The sequence below is a fragment of the Phocoena sinus genome, chromosome 13, assembly GCF_008692025.1.
Source record: "Phocoena sinus isolate mPhoSin1 chromosome 13, mPhoSin1.pri, whole genome shotgun sequence".
NCBI lineage: Eukaryota > Metazoa > Chordata > Mammalia > Artiodactyla > Phocoenidae > Phocoena > Phocoena sinus.
Window position 1 is genome coordinate 76751905 of NC_045775.1, and position 15755 is coordinate 76767659.

General features: G+C 39.1%; 1 protein-coding gene across 9 annotated transcripts in view; it reads right to left on the bottom strand.

Annotated features, from left to right (window-relative positions):
* IMMT (inner membrane mitochondrial protein) overlaps positions 1-15755 on the bottom strand; it is a 48494-nt gene that overhangs the window by 11677 nt on the left and 21062 nt on the right. For 3 of the 9 annotated variants that reach the window (XM_032653604.1, XM_032653603.1, XM_032653611.1), the window contains exons 5-10: positions 14006-14143; positions 12900-13007; positions 8329-8465; positions 3858-3961; positions 838-973; positions 175-304 (exon numbers count right to left, since the gene is read on the bottom strand). In XM_032653604.1, the coding sequence (XP_032509495.1) occupies positions 175-304; positions 838-973; positions 3858-3961; positions 8329-8465; positions 12900-13007; positions 14006-14143 (753 nt within the window). The remainder of the gene's footprint in view (positions 1-174; positions 305-837; positions 974-3857; positions 3962-8328; positions 8466-12899; positions 13008-14005; positions 14144-15755) is intronic. The other 6 variants (XM_032653605.1, XM_032653612.1, XM_032653606.1 and 3 more) reach the window with 3 other exon arrangements.

Consider the following 15755-nt stretch of genomic DNA (forward strand, 5'->3'; position numbering starts at 1 on the left):
TCACCTGTCACAGGTGTGACTGAAATAAAATGTTGAAAACACGATACTGCATATCAGATGAGATATGCATGCCAGAGGGGTTTACACTAGAGAATGGAGCTGAAGCAAGTTTAGATCAGTTGATCAGTTGTTAAAAAAAAAAAGGGAAAGTACCAACACTTCAGTTGTACTTACTCATCCCTTTCCACCCTGGCAAGACTTCCGGTGTAATACTGTCCAGTTCTCGTTTAAAGTCATCCCGGGCTTGGACTACCAGCTCGTGATACTGAGACACAACCTTAGCCTCAGACTGAGCTGCTTTAACCTGAACAGATACAATGCGTATGTGGTTAAAGTGAACAGAAAGTACCATAAACATTCCAAAATACTCTAAGTCACAGTCATTTATTTATTTACATTTGGTTGTGAATATATAAGCAATATATAGAAAGAAATCTCAAGCTCAGAAAAAGGAACGTAAGTCTTGTCTTTGTGTCCTTCTAATTCTATTCAGATGCCATGGGCAGGCCCTGTCCCATCTCACTGTGCCCCCGTCCCTCTTTCTCTGGGTCACGGGAAATTACCCATACACATCACAAATGCAGACTTGTGAAATTTCCATAAATGGTAATGACCATGAGCAAATGTTTACCTATTATAAAAAGTATCAACAATACTGAAGAATCCACTTTGTGTCCAAAGCAAGTTTTTAAAATTAGTTACAACTAATATTCTTTTCAAGGGAAAAGGGAGAAAGATGACAGGAATCTTACTACATTCCGGAATTCTTAAAAATCCTTTGACAAAACAATTACATTTAAAAATAAAAAATACTTGTACAAGATCTAAGAAACACACCTTTTGGACCACATTATCCAGATCAACTATCAAGTTGTGAAGTTTCCCCTCTGCAGCAGTTACATAAGATTTGGCCCCAGCAACCTCTTCTTTCTTTGCATTTTCAATTACACTTTTCATCTTCTCTAACTCTTCTCTGGAAACCAATAAAACAAAACAAAGGTTTAGTATTAGTCCTTATCAACTTTATTAAAGAATATGACAAACAATTTGTTAAGTCTATGAAAAATTTAATTTGGAAAAAACTACTCAATGCTTTTCCAGTCAACAGGCAGAGAACCTTTCCTCACCAACAACTGAAAACACCTTGGTGAGAAGCTAGACTTATAGAGTGAACCGGACGAGTAGCATGGTGTACAGGAAAACACACAGGCTTCAGAACCAGAGAGACTTGGATTCAGCTCCCAGACCGGCCTCTCCTTTGCTGCTCACCCTTATACAGGGAGTAGAAGTAATTCATGCTAAGTAACTTGCACGGGGCATGCTACATCAGGAGCACTCAATAAATGGCAGCTTTTGCAAGGATTAGGTTGACTTCCCTGCCAATGAGAGCTTGAGGAAAGCAAAGGCAAGGGAGGAGGCCTAAGAGCTCACTAAGCAAACAGCTGGGTCTTCAGGAGCCCTCACGATTCAGGCTGGATGGACTATGGTCTACCCAACCACAGAACTCAGAGCCCTGACTCATGGTCTACTGATGTGAGCATAATGCCTTCAATCTCCTAAAAGATATGCTGGCTTTATTAGAAGGCTTCTCTTTCTCTAAATATTTTGTTAAGACAGCAAAATTTTGAATGACAAATATTGATTAGGTGGGCCAAAAGGTTTGTTCAGTTTTTTCCGTAAGATGGCTTTAGTAGCACTTAAACAATTTTGTTAGATTGTATGTGACAGCTGTCGTATCAGCACGCATTAAAAAAAAGAATTATCAGGGCTTCCCTGGTGGCGTAGTTGTTGGGAGTCCGCCTGCCGATGCAGGGGACGCGGGCTTGTGCCCCGGTCCGGGAGGATCCCACATGCCACGGAGCGGCTGGGCCCGTGAGCCATGGCTGCTGGGCCTTTGCGTCCGGAGCCTGTGCTCCGCAACGAGAGAGGCCACAACAGTGAGAGGCCAGTGCAAAAAAAAAGAATTATCAAAATTGGTGAATTTTTTGTGTGGCCATTTTAATATTGAAGGTGGAAGAAAAAAAGCAACATTTTCAGCATATTACACTTTATTTCAAGAAAGGTAAAAAAGCAACTGAAACGCACAAAAAGATTTGTGCAGTGTATGGAGAAGGCACTGTGACTGATCGAACGTTTCAAAAGTGGTCTGCGAAGTTTCGTGCTGGAGATTTCTTCCTGGACGATGTCCATGGTCGGGTAGACCAGCTGAAGTCGATAGCGATCAAATCGAAACAATAACTGAGAACAATCTATGTTACACCACATGGGAGATAGCCGACATACTCAAAATATCCAAATCAAGCATTGAAAATCATTTGCCCCAGCCTGGTCACGTGAATCGCTTTGATGTTTGTGTTCCACGTAAGTTAAGCGGAAAAAAACCTTCTTGACTGTATTTCCGCCTGCGATTCTCTACTGAAATGTAATGAAAACATTCCATTTTTAAAACAAATTTGTAATGGGCAATGAAAAGTGGATACTGTACAATAATGTGGAATGGAAGAGATCATGGGGCAAGAGAAATACACCACCACCAACCACACCAAAGGCTGGTCTTCATCCAAAGAAGGTGATGTGTTTATGGTGGGACTCCTCTATTATGAGCTCCTTCCGGAAAACCAAACGATTAATTCCAACAAGTACTGCTGCAAATCAGACCAACTGAAAGCGGCACTCGACGAAAAGTGTCCAGAATTAGTCAAAAGAAAACGCGTAATCTTCCATCAGGATAACCCAAGACTGCATGTTTGATGCCCAGGCAAAAACTGTTACAGCTTGGCTGGGAAGTTCCGATTCATCCACCGTATTCACCACACACTGACTGCACCTTTGGATTTTCATTTATTTTGGTCTTTACATAATTCTTTTTTTTTTTTTTTTTTTTTGTGGTATGCGGGCTTCTCATTGTTGTGGCCTCTCCCGTTGCGGAGCACAGGCTCCGGACACACAGGCCCAGCGGCCATGGCTCATGGACCCAGCCGCTCCGCGGCATGTGGGATCTTCCCGGACCGGGGCACGAACCCGCGTCCCCTGCATCGGCAGGTGGACTCTCAACCACTGCGTCACCAGGGAAGCCCTACATAATTCTTTTAATGGAAAAAATTTCAATTCCCGGGAAGACTGTAAAAGGCACCTGGAACAGCTCTTTGCTCAAGAAGAGAAAAAGTTTTGGGAAGATGGAATTATGAAGTTGCCTGAAAAATGGCAGGAAGGCAGTGGAACAAAAGTGAAAACACTGTTCAATAAAGTTCTTGGAGAAAATGAAAAATATGTTTTTCATTTTTACTTAAAAAACCGAAGGCACTTCTTGGCCCACCCAATAATAATTCCACCATGTTGATGAGAGCCCTTTATTCAAATGTAGGTTCCCATTGTCAGAGGTTGATCTTGTACCTGGTTTGCCTGCTTCATCCTAGTTTTAGCCAACTTCCAGGAAAGGTCAAGGTGGCATAAAACTAGACTCATTATACGCTAACTACTTTGGTAGTTAAGGCAAAGAGACTGTGACATACTCTTTAATTTCTGATAAAATTGCTCAAGACATCCCAGAAACATCTTGAAATGATGGCAGAGCCTCAGTAAATCTGTAGAACACATATCACCTCAATAATAACCCAAAGAAAAACTTGATTTTTATACAAGATCTTTTATATAGGCTTCTGCCGAGTTTATTTTGGCTGGGTTACATATCAATATTTTATTCCCTCTCTCCCTTTTAAGCTTCCGTGCTCCTATCACCAATACAGTACAGGCGGAGAGGGGAGGGAAGGGTTTCTCTGCCTCCTCTTCCTATGCAGACAGTACAAAGAAAGCCACCAGGAGGCCCTAATTACTTGTTAAAGTCCATGAGTAATTACTTGGCTTTGAGAAGGGCATCGGCAGCCTCATCTACTGCCTTTCTGCGTTCCTTCAATGCACCCTCCACTGTGCGCCACTGAGCTGACTTCTTGTCACCTGCAATCTAAACAAAAAGTTTTAATTACATAAACACGAACAACTGCTATTACTGTCACAATAACATGACTAAGTGCAGAAAGCAGTGACATAAAAGTCAAAGGTAAAAAGTTATATACACTGTTTCTCCGGAAGAGGAACTCTTAATCTAATGTTCACGGACAGGCTCAAAGAAATCCATGAACCGTCTCCCGTCAACCACCCGCGCCAAAACTGTAAAAGACTGTGCTCCAGCAAACAAGCATTCTCTAAGGAGACATGATATTTTTTTTTTTTTTTTTTTTTTTGCGATACGCGGGCCTCTCACTGTTGTGGCCTCTCCCGTTGTGGAGCACAGGCTCCGGACGTGCAGGCTCAGCGGCCATGGCTCACGGGCCCAGCCGCTCTGCGGCATGTGGGATCTTCCCAGACCGGGACACGAACCCGCGTCCCCTGCATCGGCAGGCAGACTCTCAACCACTGCGCCACCAGGGAAGCCCGAGACATGATATTTTTTTATCAGAGTCTCAAAAGGAGATATGAAGCAGAAAAGATTAGTAAGAACAATAACTTGTCATGAATTGTCTGTTGATTAAATCATTCTTCAATGAAGCACCGGTGCTTAAACTTTTCTTATTTGCAGGTCTACTGAAATCACAGCAAGAATAAGTAGAAAGTTTACCCATTTGTAGGGTCCTTACTCCTCCAAAAACATTACCCTAAAGAATGACCCTCCATAATTTTTAAGGAGAAAATCAACTACTGTCAAGAACCCCACTCCACCCTGACCTGACTTCTACAGAATGTGAATTTTATCTTTATATATATATCTCCCTTGCAAATTCCTTAGGCAGGTCTAACATGTTTTGCTCCAGCACTGGAACTGACTGCCACTTCTTCAACTGAGCAGAGCTGGCTAATACTTAGGGGATACATCATACCAAAAACAAAAACCACCTCTAACACCATAATCACACCCAGTGCAGCAAGAAGCTCACACAAGAGAGGCGCAAGAAAGCCGGTCACTGAAGGCGTGGCGTGGGCGAGTCCAGCTTGCATCCCCCTCTCACTTTGCATCATATAAACAATGAGCAGAATGTTATTTGGAACTGTTTCAACTCTTTAAAACTATTTTTAAAATTAGTTATTAACTATTTTAAATGACATTTTCCCCTCCCTTTTCTTTTGCCAAGTACATACAGTTTAAAGTGGTATATTATGTGTAGATATGAAGCAAAAACCACCTTATGGCTTCTCTTCAAAGTACAGTTGACCTTTTAACAACACAGGTTTAAAATGCATGGGTCCGCTTATACAAAGATTTCTTTCAACACAGTACTACACAATCTGCAGTTGGCTCAATCCACAGATGCAGGAGGGCCAACTACGGGATTTGAGCATCCGTGAATTCTGGTATCCGTGGCGGGTCCTGAAATCAATCCCCTGCAGATACTGAGGGGTAACTATATACTATGCTAGGACCTTAGAGAGGAATAAGAACATACTAAATTACCAAAGAATGAAATATTTTTTATCAAAGAAAAAAACGACTGAATTGGTTCAATAATTATATCTCAAGTCGCCCAAAGAGGGCCACTACAGGGGCTGCTGCACACCTAAAACATGAGTGCAATCTCAGTGCGGTGTCCTGGGTCTTGGATGCCCAACCCGTATCTTCCCTTGTTAGAAACAGAAGTGGTTTTGCCTCTGCGGCCCTAAGCCTGCTACTTTAAGGGGAATAGGGCTCAGCAAAAAAGTAATGCCTCTGGTTTGGGTCATTCACAAGCAATTCTCCACATTATGTTCCTACTGACATCCAGTGTGATCTCAATTTTAAAGGTACATCCATTATCAATGGAAAGTTTAAACAACCAAGTTCCTTAAGGCAGGATTAACCCTGCCACCGGACCACTGTGGCAGTCTGAGGAAGCCTCTCGGGGTAACATTTTTAAATTCTTAAAATGAAACTATTAGATTGCAGAGAAGCCCAATTACCTTGAAATATGGTCATAAAATAAACATTTTTTTAATTTTAAGAAATAGAAACCAAGATCTAGTAGTAGAACTAATAAATACCCTAATCCAGAAGTAGTGATGGGCATAAATGATATTTCAAGAGATCTTCAAGTACCATAACGTAATATGAAAATACCTATGCTTTCTCTTGGTAATAAAGTTATGGATACTACTACACTAACACTACCGCTTTTGTTGTCACTATTCGTAATTGAAGAAAAGCTTTTGAGGCTAGGGAAAATAAAGATGTTTTCCATCCAAGTTCAGCGAGCCCCTGAATTCTATCCACAGACCCAACTCTAGATTAAGAACCCCTGCTTTTAGAAGAAATACTTGGTACTTCTTTTCTATCTTTGTATCTCACTTTTCTAATTTTTATGTTCTACATAGATTGTTGCAAAGTGACAAAACCAATTAATTTCATGGTGTGGATAATCTAGTTGAAGATTCAGTGAACTGCCACTTTAGCCATCTTGCAAAATAAAATACATCAAAAAATGTTGCTGGTTTGGGCCATATCAGTATCCTGTATAAAAAATTTTCCAAGACTTTATCATATGCTGTTACAAGACCCTGGTATTGTATTAAGATAACTCTTCGTAACTAACCCAAACAGACTCATGAATCATGTAAATGTCAATGACATATCTGGGGGCCAAAATGTGTCTCCCTCTGTTAAAGGTATTCCTGTTTATAGAGGTCCAAGGATAAGCTGTCCTGTAAAACAGACATCGGATTCCCCTACGATCAAGCCTGGTCCAACTGTTTACAAACAATGCTTTGAGAAATTAACTCAGTATATATTATAGAACAAGCCCATGTGCACCTACAGCTTCTTTTACTACAAGAAACAGAGTTGGGATCAATTTTTAACACTTCAAAACTTGTGTTCAATACGTTTTTCTGATTATTTTGTTAACACCAGCTAATATTCCCTAATCTGGTTAACTGTGCTACTATAAAGTATCCTTTAGTTGTAACATCTTTATTGTAAACGATTTCATACTGTCTAATCCACGTGCACTACGTTATGTGTTCAGTGGGAAGAGGAAATACCCTCTTATGCAGACCTCCACCAAAGCAGTACCATGGACATCTAAAGCTTCTAATCACTGTCCTTCTGAAAGAACCTACTTGGGTTTGAACTCAACTTCCTGATATCATGCAACTTCCAGCCTTCTCCATACATGTGTATAACCAGCATAGTAAATATTTCCTGTGTGGTTTCTACTTTCCTGACTGAACTCTGACTAAGATTTAAATTTTTCTCGTGGACTTTGAACAAAACAGAATTTTCTTTTAATTTTTCAAAGGTTGTAGTTTCTTGACTGTTTGCATCAGAGGTCTAATTTAACTCCTTTGTGATGCACGTACATACAACTAAAGCAATCGGAAGTGTATTCAAATTTTTTAAAAACCACAGTCATGGTGGCAAAGTAACTTTACGGATCATGCATGATCCTGATTCCTGAGATTTATAGGTTCTCTATTTCATTTTATTCTTTAAATGACTTGGTGTCAAGATACATTTTTATATACTGAATAACTGAATGTAATTATAAAGGAAATTTATTGAGTCCCAGTATTACATTTTTTAAAATATATTTATCTATTTATTTTTGGCTGTACTGGGCCTTCGCTGCTGTGCACAGTCTTTCTCTAGTTGCGGCAAGTGGGGGCTACTCTTTGTTGTGGTATGCGGGCTTCTCGCCGTGGTGGATTCTTTCGTTGGGAGCACGGGCTCTAGGCAGATGGGTTTCAGTAGTTGTGGCTCACGGGCTCTAGAGTGCAGGCTCAGTAGTTGTTGTGCATGGGCTTAGCTGCTCCATGGCATGTGGGATCTTCCCAGACCAGGGCTCAAACCCGGGTCTCCTGCGCTAGCAGGCGGGTTCTTAACTACTGCGCCACCAGGGAAGCCCCAAGTCCCAGTATTACATTTTAATTAGTGTAATTACTTTATTCTGTGAAGTGTCCAATGTAAGTTAAATAATCAACATATAAGCATTTAAAGTAGCTGGTGTTTTGGGGTACCTGGGATCTCTGTATTATTCTTTTAACTGTGTGTCAATCTAAAAGTATCTCACACAAAAAAGTTTATTTTAAAAAATGGCTGGCGATTTTAAAGCAAAAGAAAATAAGCAAACAACAAATACATTCAAGCACTATTAAGATATGAAAGCACATCTGAACTAGTTCTTATATCATATCACCATTGTGAGATAAAGCACCATTTATAAAATTCATTAAAAAGAACACCTGAAATTTTTTTTTCATTTTTGTTTGTTTTTCTAAAAAGACAATCATTCTAGTTCGTTTTCACTTAGTGAGAGAAAGCCCAACTTAGAAGGAAGAAATCGTGTCTAACGTTCTTCGGCCCACCTCAGAATCGTCCATGGCTGTTTTCAGTACGTTGGCGTGGGCAGTGACAGCCTGGACCGCAGCATTCTGAGCCACAATAGCCTGCTGAGTAACACAAGCAGTCTGGCTCAGAGCATCTTCTAAGCTCTTCGCTAGTGCTGAATTTAAAAAAAAAAAAAAAAAAAAAAAAAGTTAAAAACTAGATCCCTCCTGCCAAATGACTTTAATCTTTCCCTCTTCACCTGTTGAGTCCTACACTGCATTTCCCCCTCAAAACAAACAAAATACAGATTTAGCGAATCAAAATTTCACTTAAAAGTATGATAAAATATTAATAATTACTGAATCCAGATGGTGAATCTATGTGGGTTCATTACACTATTTTTACTTTTATGTATATCTGAATTTTTTCAAAATAAAACATGTTTTGGGTTTTCTGTGTGAAAGGGAAAATCGCAATAGGAAAGGCAAATATACAAAAAGATTGAAGATCACTTAAATAAGCCAGCATATAGTTTAAGAAACAATCAGAAAAATTGTGTGAAAGCGATTATAACTACAGTGAACAGCAAAAGGATAAACATGAAGATATAAAATAGGACATCAAAATCACAAAATGTGGAGGAGGGGAATAAGAAAATGTAGATCTTTTACAATGTGTTTGAGCTTATATGACTACCAGTCTAAAGCAAGCAGATATAGCAACGGGTTAACACACTTGAAAACAAGGGTAACCACAAATCAAAACACGCTACAGATTCACAAAAACCGAAAAGAAAGGAATTCAAGCATAATACAAATGAAAACCATCAAACCCCAAAAGGAAGAACAAAAAGAAGAAGAAAGGAACAAAGAAGACATTAACTGGATAACAAGACTTTAAATGGCAAGAAATACATGCCTATCAATAATTACCTTAAATGTCAATAGACTAAATGCTCCAATCAAAAGACACAGAGTGGCAGATTAGATAATAAAACAAGAACCTACAATATGCTGCCTACAAAAGACCCACATTAGGGTGAAAGACACACACAGACTGAAAGTGAGGGGATGGAAAAAGATATTTCATGCAAATGGAAGCAATAAAAAAGCTGGGGCAGCAATACTCAGACCAGAAAAAATACATTTTAAAATAAAGGCCATGGAGAAAGACAAAGAAGAAAGACAAAGATGGACACTATATAATGATAAAAGGATCCATACAAGAAGAGGCTATTACACTCATTAACTTATGTGCACTCAATATAGGAGCACCTAAACACATAAAACAAATACTAACAGACATAAAGGGAGAAACTGATGGGAATACATTAATAGTAGGAGACTGACATCAACAGACAGATCTTTCAGACAAAACATCAACAAGGCAAAAGAGATCCCAAATGACACCATAAAACAGTTAGACTTAATTGCTATCTACAGCGACAATACATCCAAAAAACCAGAATACACATTTTTTTCAAGCGTGCATGGAACATTCTCTAGGACAGACCACATACTAGGACACAAAACAAGCCCAAGAAATTGAGGATAAGTAATTAAAGATAGTAATTATTTCAAGCATCTTTTCCGACCATAAAGGCATGAAACTAGAAATCAACCACAGAAAGAAAAACGAGGAAAAACCTATTACATAGGGACTAAACAACATGCTACTAAAAAAACAATAGGTCAACAAGGAAATCAAAGAGAAATCAAAAAATACCTCGAGACAAACAACAATGAAAACACAACCATACAAAAATCTATGGGAGGCAACAAAAGCAGTCCTAAGAGGGACATTCATAGCAATAAAGGCCTTCCTCTAAAACAAATAAATAAAACTCAAATAAATAACCTAACCTACCACCTAAAAGAATTAGAAAAAGAAGAACAAAACCTAAATTCAGCAGGAGGAAGGATATAATAAAGATTAGAGATGAAATAAATAACACAGAGATTAAAAAAATAGAAAAAAAAAATCAAAGCAGGAGCTGGTTTTTTAAAAGTGTAAACAAAATCGACAAACCTCTATCCAGGCTCACTAAGAAGAGAGGACCCAAATAAACAAAATAAGAAATGAAAGAGGAGAAATAACATCTAATGCCACAGAAATACAAAAGAAATCATTAAGAAGAAAATACTATGAACAGTTATATGCCAACAAAGTGGACAACCTTGAAGAAATGGACAAGTTTCTAGAAACATACAGCCTGCCAAAACTGAATCAAGAAGAAACATAATTTGTACAGACCAATCACTAGAAGTGAAATAGAATCTATACTTTAAAAAAATTCCCTGCAAACAAAAATCCAGGATCAGATGGCTTCAATGGGGAATTCTACAACAATATACAAAGAACTTATACCTAACCTTCTCAAATTCTTCCAAAAGACTGAAGAGGAGGGAACACTCCCAAGGTCAATCTATAAGCCAATATCACCCTGATACCAAAACCAGACAAATACACTACAAAAAAAAAAAGGAAAATTACAGGCCAATCTTTGATGAATGGAGATGTCAAAATCGTCAACAAAATATTACCAAACTGAATACAACAACATATAAAAAGGATCATATACCATGATCAAGTTGGATTCATTCCAGGGTCACAAGGATGGTTCAACATATGCAAATCTATCACTGTGATACACCACAGCGACAAAAACCACATGATCATCTCGATAGATGCAGAAAAAGCATTTGATAAAATTCAACACCCCTTCATGATAAAAACTCTCACCAATGTGGGAGAACATAATAATAAAAGCCATTTATGGCAAACCCACAGACAATATAATACTCAACAGTGAAAAGCTGAAAGCCTTCCCACTAAATTGTGGAACAAGACAAGGATGCCCACTCTCACCAGTTCTATTCAACATAGTACTGGATAGTCCTAGCCACAGGAATCAGACAAGAAAAAGAAATAAAAAGGATGCAAATTGGAAGGGAAGAGGTAAAATTGTCATTATATGCAGATGACATGACACTCTATATAGAAAACCCTAAAGATTCCACACAAAAACTAGTAGAACTGATAAATGAATTCAGCAAGGTGACAGGATACAAGATTAATATAAAGAAATCTGTTGCATTTCTTTACACTAACAATGAAACATCAGAGAGAAAGTAAAGAAACAATTCCCACTTAAAGTCACACCAAAAAAATAAAATAAAATACCTACAGATAAACCTAACCAAGGAGGTGAAAGACCGATACACTGATAAAGGAAACTGAAGATGATTCTAAGAAATGGAAAGATATCCCATGTTCTTAGACTGGAAGAATTAATATTGTTAAAATGTCCACAGTACTCAAAGCAATCTACAGATTTAATGCAATCCCTACCAAAATATCCATGACATTATTCACAGAACTACAACAAATAATCCTAAAATTTATATGGAACCAGAAAAGACCCAGAATTGCCAAAACAATCCTGAGGAAAAAGAACAAAGTTGGAAAGATATCCCTCCCAGACTTCAGGCAACACTACAAAGCTCAGTAATCAAAACAGTGTGGTACTGAAAGAAAAAGAGACATATGGATCAATGGAACAGAATAAAGCGCCCCAAAATAAACCCACACAGCTAAGACCAAAAACCAAATCCAAGTAATCAAACGAATGCCCTACATCTGTGCTCATTCTGGCCCTTCTACTCTGTACACAATTCTAACAAACTTGCCTCCTAGGAGTAGGACAGAGCCAGCAAGTTGAAGGAAAACAAGAACCACTCAAGACAAAAAAAAAACAAACAGAAAAGTGTGATGGAGACAAAAAACAAAAAAAACTGAAAAACTATAAACAGCTGTCCTAAGAATTTAAAACTAACATCTCTTGGTCCAGCAAAAAGCTACATGCACACTACCTCCAGGGACATCAATATATTGTAGCACAGTACAATAAATTATGTTCCAGGTACCTCGTTTAAGACAGGAAAATACATTTTTAGGTAACTAATATCTGTGTTTTATTTGGCCCTGTGGCAGGCGGGCTCTTAGTTCCCCGACCAGGGATCACACCTGGGCTCTTGGCGCAGAGTCCTAACCACTGGACCGCCAGGAAGTCCCACTAACATCTTTCTTTAAGCCATCAAAAAACCTAATGTAAAATTGAAACTTAAAAAGGAATATGCTTCGGTTAGGTGGAAACTAGCAATGTGTGGAACATTCCATCCCCCAATGATGTCAGATAAGGGGGCGGCCAGACTGAGTCCAGAGGTCAGGTAATAAACCAGAGTAGGAGCCATTCCAACCTGCACAAATAAATGCATGAGTGTAACAGTTAGAAGACGCTTAGGCAAGTGGCCAAAACATAAATAATTTGTGTTCCGCAGAGTATAAAGAATCTTCAGCACTAACCATGATAAAAACAAAAGGACAAAGTACGTGAATCACTTGAACTTATGTGTATTAGAATAGCCCTTGTCACCTGGGTAACAGTTTAGATGGAAAGAACACAAATGATGAAATAAAGATGGTGAACAGAGCAACACCACTAAAGAAACCACAAAGAGCTGACGGATGAGAAACTTGTGTGACAGCTAAAGAAGAGAGCAACCGAGAGAGATGACCCAAGTGCTTAAGAAGCGTCAGGTTTACATACACTCAATCTTAACTTGTTCTTGCTTCTCCTGTTGCGCAAGCCGAGCTGCAACTTCTTCAGGTGGCCGCTCCCTTACAGAAGTTGAGGATGCTTCCTCTTGCAGTAAAACTAAATGAAAGGCAATCAAATTTCAGCACAGAATTTCAACAGCTAATGGGGACATAAAAACACCATCATTTGTGCTTGCCAGATGCATCAACTTGAGGGCATTTTTGTGATAAAAGATTCTAAAACCACATCATCACTCAATGATTCCAACATGAAGAAATAAAGGGTCAGCTCTCAGCAATCCCACTACTGGCCATATACCCTGAGAAAACCATAATTCAAAAAGCGTCATGTACCAAAATGCTCATTGCAGCTCTATTTACGATAGCCCGGAGATGGAGACAACCTAAGCGCCCATCATCGGATGAATGGATAAAGAAGATGTGGCACATATATACAATGGAATATTACTCAGCCATAAAAGGAAATGTAATTGAGTTATTTGTAGTGAGGTGGATGGACCTAGAGTCTGTCATACGGAGTGAAGTAAGTCAGAAAGAGAAAGACAAATACCGTATGCTAACACATATATATGGAATTTAAGAAAAAAAAAAAACGTCATGAAGAACCTAGGGGTAAGACAGAAATAAAGACACAGACCTACTGGAGAACGGACTTGAGGATATGGGGAGGGGGAAGGGTGAGCTGTGACAGGGCGAGAGAGAGGCATGGACATATATACACTAACAAACGTAAGGTAGATAGCTAGTGGGAAGCAGCCACATGGCACAGGGATATTGGCTCCGTGCTTTGTGACCACCTAGAGGGGTGGGATAGGGAGGGTGGGAGGGAGGGAGACGCAAGAGGGAAGAGATATGGGAACATATGTATATGTATAACTGATTCACTTTGTTATAAAGCAGAAACTAACACACCATTGTAAAGCAATTATACCCCAATAAAGATGTTAAAAATAAATAAATAAATAAAGGGTCAGCTCTTAAACCCCTTGTTTTCAAAGATTTATTCAGCCTTTGAAATTCAGGGAATGCCTAGACGTTGCATAGTTCTGATGAGCATATCATTTACATAACCACAAATACAGATAATTTAACTACCTGAAGTTGCAGGCTTGGGTTCTCCTTCACCAGTTTCAGGGTGATCAGTTTCTGTAGATTCCTCATGCTGAACCAAAGGCGCTGGGACGGACAGTGTGTCACCTGCCGCAGAAATAATTTGAGCTGCCTCTGTAGGTGCTATAAACATATGTTACACACGGTATTTACCGTTTGCTGGGTTAACAGAGAAACACATAGGAATCCACTACTACTACCTCCCACTTCACATCTGACTCCTTAAAGACACAAACACATGTGCTGCCACTACTCAAACACACAGTCAGGGGCGCTGTCCACTGCACAAACCCACACACAATGAGCAATGGCTGGGAAAGCACAAGAGAAGACAGTCTGGTCAGCATCCACCTGCATTTTAACCATTATTCTCAGGCAAGCCTTCTAATAACAGTACTAAATGGTACTAAATCTTGACATGAGAAGGGGACGTAAGATTTACATAACATGGAAAAATAACAACAAATGAGAAAAGAGCCTGTAATGAAGAAGGTAGATAAAAGAAAGTAACCAAAAACTATTTTTTAATTGCTCCGAAGAGTGGCAGAGGTGAAAGAGGTGTGGGCAAGAACAGGATGGCAATTTTAAACACAAAGAAGACAAGTTCACAGTTTAGATGGTGAGTGAGTAAAGGACAGGACTCGGTTAAAAAAATTACTTCATAGACATATTTTTAAAGAAAAGAAGGTTGAAAAATCAAGAGCTTATAAATTATAAATAAAAGTGTTGATGGAAGAGAAATGAGTAATTCTGAAGGTGGAATAGATGGTGGGGTGGGGAGCAACAAAATGGAGAAAAAAAATTTTAAATAAACTGAAGGTTCCATTTAAGAGTTAAAGTTGGATTATCACAAGGCCCATTAACTGGTCTCCTTGCTCTGTCCGTGGTTCCTTTATCTATTCTCCACAATAGCCAGTAATCTTATTAAAAGTCAGCTATCAAAAAAAAAAAAAAAAAGTCAGCTATCAACCCCGGCTCATAATCCTCCCAACAACTTCCCATCTTACTCAGACTAGAAAACAAAACTCTTATGATGGCCTCCAAAGACTGCCACTATAGGCTTTCTGCTCCCTCTCTACTATTGCTATTATTCTCCTCTTACTCTACCCTGGTTTCATTTGCTCCTTGCTAGAATACGCCAAGCCTTTGCACTAGCTAATCCTGCCTGGATGCTCTTCCCCACCAGCCCTTTACATGACTGACTCCCTCATCTCTTTCTAGTCTCTGCCCAAATGACACCTTCCAGAGGAAACTTTTCTTACCCACTCCATTTAAAATTGCAATATTCCCTCCCACACTTATCACTGTATGACATCCTATACATAATTTACTTGTATGTTTATATGCGACTTCCCTCCCCTAATCCCACTAAGGAATCTTCACAGCATTTGTGTGTTTGTTTTTACTGTTTTGTTCACTGCTATAACCCCAGTGCCTAAAAGACACCCAGCACTTGGCACACAGTAGATACTCAGTATTTACTGAGTGAAAGTCAGGTGATTTAATCAAGGACAGAAGTGAAAGGAGAAACATAATAAATTCAAATGCATGCAGACCAGGTTAGGACTAGGCACTGCTATAAATTAGTGTGGGATTACAATCATCAAGGAGAAAAAATTTGCAGATCAAAATGTGATCAAGACACTTCATCACTAAGAAAGAAGAGAGAAGAAAGAGCTGGTGAACAGGCAGAAAAAAGAGGTGTGGAAAGAGAACAAATCTTAAAATCTAAAGA